General features: G+C 43.0%; 1 protein-coding gene across 2 annotated transcripts in view; it reads left to right on the top strand.

Moving 5' to 3' along the window:
- Positions 1 to 7,307, top strand: part of CHCHD3 (coiled-coil-helix-coiled-coil-helix domain containing 3) — a 296,929-nt gene extending 289,622 nt beyond the window's left edge. Inside the window, exon 8 of one of the 2 annotated variants that reach the window (XM_011995834.1) lies at positions 6,511 to 7,307. In XM_011995834.1, coding sequence (XP_011851224.1) covers positions 6,511 to 6,534 — 24 coding nt within the window. In that variant the 3' untranslated portion in view covers positions 6,535 to 7,307. The remainder of the gene's footprint in view (positions 1 to 6,510) is intronic. The other variant, XM_011995833.1, reaches the window with a different exon arrangement.
- The last annotated feature ends 759 nt before the right edge of the window (positions 7,308 to 8,066 follow it).

Consider the following 8,066-nt stretch of genomic DNA (forward strand, 5'->3'; position numbering starts at 1 on the left):
AGAAGCAAGGACCAACCCCAGGAGATGCCCAAGGGACGGAGGTCAGTGTGGGACCTGAAGTTAGATGATGAGTCCGTCAGGGGTCCCCCAGACCATAGCAGAAGTTCAGGCAGTAAACAGGCAGTGGGGCAGTAGCCACGCAAACAGGTAGCTCAGCTCACACAATAAGGACGTCTTGTAAATGAGACTACCCCACCTCAGACCTACATGCTTCCTGCTGATCTCTTTGGAGAAATCAGAAAGGAACCTGGCCGCAGTGAGGAATACGGGGTCAGGACCCAGTAAATGAGGCTAGATCCTAATATGACAGCTCTCCAACTTAAGGCTAGTGGACCCTGTTGTCTCGTTTCTAAAATACCATTGACATCTCCAGTATTTGGTTGGCTTCCTAAGTCAAAGCCTCAGGCTCAGTGCATATGGAGGAATTTGCCCTGGCACAATTTCTGTCCGCCTTCTGAAGGACAATGCATTTCATCTCCCCTGTGAACTGTATTTATATTAGACCAGGATTCAGTGCTCCTAAGTCTGTGACATATTTTGAGTATGAAGGGGTCCTGAAAACATAGTAGTAGCTTTTGCTTAAAAATCAAAGTTCTTGAAAGAAAAACCTATTGCCAGAGCAAGCTGTGTGTTATCATTGTTTTCAGATGAACTCTCCATTAGATGCAAATGATTTAATAGACTTATAGGCTGTTGGAGCTAAAAGGAGCCTAGAGATCATGTAACCCAACCTCATGTTTTCATGTGCAAAAATTAGCTTCCAGAGAATTCAAATGATCTATAGAAGGGCAGAACCCAGACCAAACAGCCCACTTTTAAATTCAAAACCAGGGTATTTTTCCTGTCATGTCAGATCTCACATGTGGGTGAGCATCAGAATCCCCTGAGGGGTTTTTTAAAATGTACCCACCCAATCCCCATCCCTGGCAATTCTGATTCAAAAGGTCTGGGGTGAGGCCTGGGCATCCGAACTTTGACCAAATTTCCCAGAAGACTCTGTACCCAAAGTTTGAAAACGATTGCTCTTAGAGCCATTGGCCCGAATTGCACTAAAGGTCTTTGACCTTTCAGAGGTCCTGCCAAGTCCTTGTTTTCCATCTTTTGGGAGATGGGGAGCTGTGACTCCCCACAGGTCAAAGCTACCTGGCAGAGCTCTCATCAGACCAACCCTAGGAATGAATCTTTAGGCTTAGGAGCAAATTGGAAGATGACATGGGAAGAGGATGGAAGCCTTGAAAAGAGATCCTCTTCCCCTCTTCTCTTGCTTCCATAGAGACAGTAGGTGACCCCAGTCCCCTGACTAGCTCACAGCTATGACCAGACCCTCCCTTGGTTCTGCTGCTCCCAGTCACCCTGTCTGGGTCCCCCCAATGTACACAGTGGCCACTTTCAGAGAGCATGAAGATAATCAAGAAGGTTAACTTTCTGGGAAGCCCTCCAGGAGCATGTTTTTATTGTGTTCGAAAGCTGCTTTATCATCATCACCTGATGACATTTATTAATTGCCCAGCTGGGATGCTGGTACACAGGGTGACTGACGCGTGGGTATTTCATAATAGATTTCCCATCTTTTGGTAGGGCAGCCCTTTGAATTTAGAGTCAGATCAAAGCAAACAAAATTCCAAACTTTAAATTTCTTACCCCAGCCTGTTCCATCATAGGAATCCTTTTCTAAACCACTTTCCGAGAGTAATCGTTGCTTCGTGACATTTTCTCTTTTTTTAAAATCTGAGTTTAATAGAAGAAATACAACCATGGTAATAGATTTTCATTTTTCTTAATAGGTATTTCTTTTCTCGTGCTCGTCCTTCAAAAGTTAGAACTGCAGTACATTAGTGTTTTGTCTGTTATTGCAGCTGGCTGTATAAACAGTTAATTACTTGTAACTTAATTTGAATATTATACAGAGCATTTGTCATAGAAGATATAAAGCAAGATCCAGGCAGAAAAAAGTTAACTTGTATTTCCTCCAAAGCAGGAGGAACAAAGAACAAACAGCTCTTGCTGCAGGGAATAGACACATATTGAAAACAAAATAAGTGAACTAATCAGATTTCCAGGTAGTGAAGAACAGTACTTGGTGCACAAGCAAAACTCGCTTTTTGCTTCCCATAAATTCAATTTATAGATGACTTTTCCTTCCTGTCTCATGCACAGTCTTCTCATTCTGTCTTTTTCCTTCGAAGCTCCAGTGTCTCCCACTCCCCACTTTTCCTGACCCTCCTTAGTGAAACTCGTATCTTGAGACCAGGTCTGTGCCAGGACACATCTCCAGTTTCATTTTTCCTTGGTTAGGTAAACCTTCCTGCTTCTCTACCCAGCTTTATGAGGCCTGAAGTCTTGGTGAGGCGCTGGGTAAGCTCACCCAGAGACAAGCACCCTGAGTGGTATCTTAAAAGACAAACCCCTTTTCTCTTCGTGATGATTGGTTGGCAACCCAGGGTTGCCACCATTTCTCTTAAATTATCAACACAGACAGTAGCTGGCATGCTGCTATGATAGTCAACCCCTCCAAGAAAGCCGTGATTCAAAAATCAGTGGATGAGATTACTGCGTAACAAAAATATTTGAGGCAAGTGGTTAGGATGGTTAGGAAGGTTTTAATAAGCGGAAATGACGTGCAGTCTCAGGTCTCCAGGGGCGCTGTTCTTATTTGTGAGCTCCGGTTGTTCCTCAGTGGCTTGAATGAGAAAAAGACTTGGGAAAAGAGCAGTGTTCATGCCTGAACCACTCTCTTCTTTTGGTGATTTACCCAGCTGTTTATAAAAGGAGTTTCTGCAGGCCCAAATACGTGAATGATGAGCAAAAGCAAGGAATCTCTTTCTCCACATTAAGATTAAGTGTTAGCAGTTCCTTAAATGAAGGAAGCAATTTTTTATAACTTGCAAAGCTTCTCCCTCATTCTTTAGGGAATTTCCTATGTTAATTTATGCAGTGTTAAATTTATGCAGCGTTGAAATTCAGCCCAACAGCAGCTACTTACAGAACCAATAGAGACAGTAGAAGAACCTATAAGGTGAAAGCTGAATAACACAGACCCCACCAGACCTTCAGATCCCTCCAGCCAAAAGCCCTGGGGTCTGGGTTGGAGCAGGTTTTGTTGCATAGCTGGAATATAATAATAACCCAGAATGTTTGACAGATGAATTCATCTTTTTTAAAAATCCAGCCTGCCATTGTGTTTGTTAATTTCTCAGATAGAATTGAGATGGTTTTGTACCACCTCTGCCACCCTTTGGTAGCCAGTGAGTGCAGTGTGACAAAATGTTTATAGATCAGCCCTGGTGCTTTTCTCTGGTGGTCCCACATGTCTTCAAGGAGTCACCACAAATCAACTGAACCACTGTGCTGTCTTTGAGGATCAGAATTTTAATACATGTAACAGGGTATTTTGTGAATGTGGTTAAAGGGGTTATAAAATGTTATTTAGTGTCTTTATGTGAGACTGGCCTGCTCATCCTCAGACCAGCCAGGTCCCATCTTGTCCCTCTTTCTGAAAGATAGCCTAACATTCTTAGCATGATATGATTTGGTTGAAAAATTACCCATCTATATTTGGTTGAGGTTGCAGGGAGAACAGGGTAAAAAAAATCTCTAGACTCGCGATAACACTCTTTAACTATTGCTTCATTAAGTTGTGGCAGCTGCAGATTATTTTGCAATATTTGAAAAGAGGTGCATTGTCCTGTGGTTATCCTTATAACCCTAAGCCCAAAATTGTAGAGAGGGACACAGCTATGTAATCTTGACCAGGCAGGTGACAGCTCCAAGCTCCCATCAGTGTGTTGAAGAAAGCAGTGAACCTATAACCCCACAAATGCAAATGGCCCAGTGCCATCATTTATAAAGAGATCACTCTCTGTGGTAACTGAATTCCTTTAGATAGGCTCAGTATAGATCTGCTTTATACTGGCTTCCATTTTGTATTTAATAAAGCATGATGTAGTGAGGTTGTCTACATACCTGGAATTCAGAGAACTTATCATCCATGTACTTGGAGAGACTCACACAGATCAGTTCACAAGCAGGCAAGCATAGCTGAGATGCTGTGACGCTGTGACACTGCCAGGTGGTGTCTCTTACATGGTGGCTGCTCAGTGTGTTATTTTCCCAACAAACATGGGTCTTGTGCCTCATATTCCAGTGAGTTCTTACAGGACAACTCTGCCGAGCAGAATCTTCCACTGCACCTACTTGGTTTTTCCTGTTTTCTCTAAATGCATCTGGCTTTTTAAATTTACTTTCTGTGTGACATAATCATTGTTTTTCTGATCACTGTGTGTGTGTTATGTCTAAGTTTACTTGCCTTTATATCTTATTTTGTGCCCTATGGACATAGGCTTCTTAGAAAGCTATAATGATGGACACTTTAGGATAATCTATCCACCCTTTGCTCCTGTAACCCAATACACCATCTTGTTTGACTTCTGCTCTTTCTGTTCTGTCACCTTAATTTCAATCATTTTTAAATTTTTGACCCTACATCATTGTGTCTAGAGACTTTTGACCTCAGAAGGCCTGCAACTTCCTTCTAGACATTTCCATTTTGGCTGTCTCACCCAAAATTGTCTGACAAACCCAAAATTTAAGTCATCCTCCTCCTTCTCAGGATCTCACTGACTTCCCTGTTTCTCTTGGTGACCCCATCACTGTCCTTGTCACCGAGGATCCTCCGATACCTTGGGTGTCACCATTTCCCTTTTTCTTCCCGTGTAGCTCTAGCTCTTGTTTCCGCCCTTGTCTGGTTTCTAATCTACCTCCTCCTTGGCCTTCCTACCTGCAGACTTCCCTCTGTTGGATCCATCGTGCCAAGGATGTCAGGTTAACATTCCTAAATGCCATTCTCCTATGTAAAAGCATTCCTCTAGGTTTTCTGTGACTAGCAGGATATGTCTCAGCCTGGCGTCCGTCCTGGGCCCTCTTTCCACCCTTTCTCTTGGTCAGTCCTGCACATGTACTCTTTCTTCCAGCTAGGCCTCACCCCTCAGGATTCTGTGTGTGCTGGACTTGTTTTCTCCCTGAATCCTGGCCACTGCTTTCTCCCCTCGTTCCTCCCAGTCCCACGCCAGTCCTCCCCCTGGATTCTCTCCATGGTGGAAGGTCTTTGGAGAAGCCTTCCCTGCTCACTCCAGCTACAAGCTTGCCCTCTGCACCAGGCAGAACCATTCCTCTTGTGAACTGTGACCGTCTCTGGAAGGGGACACAGAAACTGGGAAACAGAAGGAAGGAAAAAATTACTTTCTACGAGATACTATTTTGTTCCTATTAAATGTTATGCTGTATATACAATAAAATAAATTTTAGCATGTAGTTAGCAAATAAATAAAAGTTAGCAAATTATTAACTTTTATTATTCCTGAATGTTCCACCGGTGTGTGTATTGGTTTCCCCAGTGCACTGAACTGAGTGCAGTGGTACCTGGTAGGAGCTCAGTGGAGAGCCAGGTGTGTGGATGGCTGGAAGGGTGAGTGCTGGCGGGAGGCAGGTGGTAATGGATGAACTGGAGGCAACCTCGGCCTCACCTTGCCTCTCTGAGTGGTTGCAAAACTAGAGGGGAAAGTAACACTTTTTTCTTCTTAAAGACCTCTAAAAATGGAGGCAGTATAGCGCCATTTCAGCTGGGTATAGAGTTTTCATCTGATAGTTAAGAATTCTTCCTGTCTACATCCACATCCCCCAAATTCCCCCAAATAAATAACTAAATAGAATGCAGGGTCCGTTTCTGCAATCTGGGCATAGGTACTAATCTGTGTAGCTCTGTCCAGCCTCATGAGCACATGAACATCTGTGTTCTCCTTCTCCGAGAAGGAATCTTGTGTTTGTCTAATGAAGAGATTCCCTCTCAGAACCTTTGGAGTTGGGGTTTGATCCCTGCACTGCCTTGGCCATAGCTTTCCCCCAATCACTGCATCCGTCAGCCATGCTCCCAACATTTCCAGATGCCCCTACCAGAAGCACTTTTGCTTTCTATTAGAAACAGAGTCTTACTCTGTTGCCCAGGTTGGAGTACAGTGGCATGATCATGGCTCACTGCACCCTCTGCCTCCCAGGCTCAAAGGATCCTCCCACCTCAGCCTCTCGAGTAACTGAGACTACAGGCACACACCACCATGCCCAGCTAATGTTTTTGTTTTTGGTAGGGATAGAGTTTCACTGTATTGCGCAGGCTGATTTCAAGCTCCTGGGCTCAAGTGATCTGCCCCCCTACTTGGCCTCCCAAAGTGCTGGGATCACATGCGTAATCTACCGTGCCCAGCCTTGTTGGAGTTTTCAACCCATATGGTGGTGAGAGGGGTCATTTAAAGATCATACGTGATAAAGCGATGGTGTTGATTAAAGGAGCAATATTTTGAGAACAGGAAGCATATGCCTTGTTTTCTGTGTTTTTAAAGTTAGATATTTGAAAAGCAATATCTATTGAAATTTGAAAAAATCATACTAAATAGTTAGTGCCATTTATTTTTTGCCCTCTCCTGGTGGTAAAACTTACGCTTTCTGTTTGTCTTTCAGAGCATGCTTGAGAAGGGAGGATAAAAACTCAGAACGAGCAAAACACCATCAACGTTAATTCCAGAGATGGAACATTTTTTTTCCTAGTAAGAAAATAACCCATTTGAAGAGAAGACCACTAATGAGAAGACCACTAAAGAGAGATACCAAGAATGGATTCAGCAGAATCATTTCACATTTTGAACAGGAGCAGTTTGAAGGGCCAAAGCCGTGATCAGGGATCAGTCATTAAAGGACGCACTTCAGTATTAGTAAACCCTCTTATGATGATTAAAAGAGGAGGGCAGCCCTCTCCACCATTTGGTACTTTCTATTCAACTTCCACTGACCATAAAATGTTTCTCTTCTGAGCTAGCCCCATCATGTGGTGAACCTGCACCCTAACAAAGTAGGATGGGGTGGGGGGCTAAATTAATTGGAGTTAGGTGAGGAGAGAGCCAGAAAACATAGATCTGGGGGCAGCAGTGCTGGGTGGAGAGAGCCAGAAAACAGATCTGGAGGCCGCAGTGCTGGGTGGAATTGTCGAGGCTGTGGCATGTTGGGTTTCTCTCTCTTTTCTCCTTTGATTATGTAAGAGCTGTTTCATTTTAACTTATTATGGTGATTATACAGGCAAGAAGACAAAAAGGAGAGAAAATGTACCTCTTCTACTGGAATAATGTTTATGATTACAAGTGAGATACGGTATTTTTATCAATATGAAGGCAACCTTGGCTGATGTAACCTCTATAGTGAATACTCACATCTTTACTTCACTCACTATCAATAATAAATATATTTTCTGACAAAGACTGGCATTGTAGCTCCTCATGCATTCCTTCGGCTGGGTTAGGTGGCTATGCTTACGGGAACTGAGCTGATTTATATTGTTAATAATTTGCATTTGTGCTGTACCTTTCCTCTCAAAGGCTCCAGAGCATTTCGTGGAGCCTCCGACAGGCAAGTGATGCTTATAACTTGCCTCTCAGGTAGGCAGAATTCAGGAAGATCTTTACAAATTGTGTGAACCTGCCTTTCTTTGGGATGACTTAAGTCATCCTGCCTGGGGCAAGAACTAGATTAGATAACCTTGGTTAGGACCTTCTGCCCCTGCAATACTACAAAACGTTCAAAGAAAATAATTCAACCATTAGTTGTTTTTTCCTCTTTCCAATTTTTCAAAACTTCCTGATTATAACTCTCCCTTTTTTTTTTTTTTTTAATTTACCATGATTGGTGCTTCAACCCTGGAGTTGAGTGAATTGGAAATAAATAGTCACACTAAAGCTAAATGGGAAGGTTCTTTGGGGACATAGGAGTACCAGTGCTCTGTGATATCCTTTAAGTGTCTTTTGTCATGTAGGCTTTTTATTTTATTACCAAGCAAGTGAATTTAGCAAAAGAAGACAGAATCTGTATCCTTAATCTGTGTTCAGATTCTGGCTCTGCTGTGGAATTTTCAGCCAAGTCACCCAACACTTCTTCAACTGTGAAAAGGGGGCAGACAGAAGAACTAACTTTTAGGCTTACAGTGAAGAGTCCAAATGGTTACTCACCACATACGTTTGGTCAGACCC

The sequence above is a fragment of the Mandrillus leucophaeus genome, unplaced genomic scaffold (assembly GCF_000951045.1).
Source record: "Mandrillus leucophaeus isolate KB7577 unplaced genomic scaffold, Mleu.le_1.0 Scaffold5, whole genome shotgun sequence".
Lineage (NCBI taxonomy): Eukaryota > Metazoa > Chordata > Mammalia > Primates > Cercopithecidae > Mandrillus > Mandrillus leucophaeus.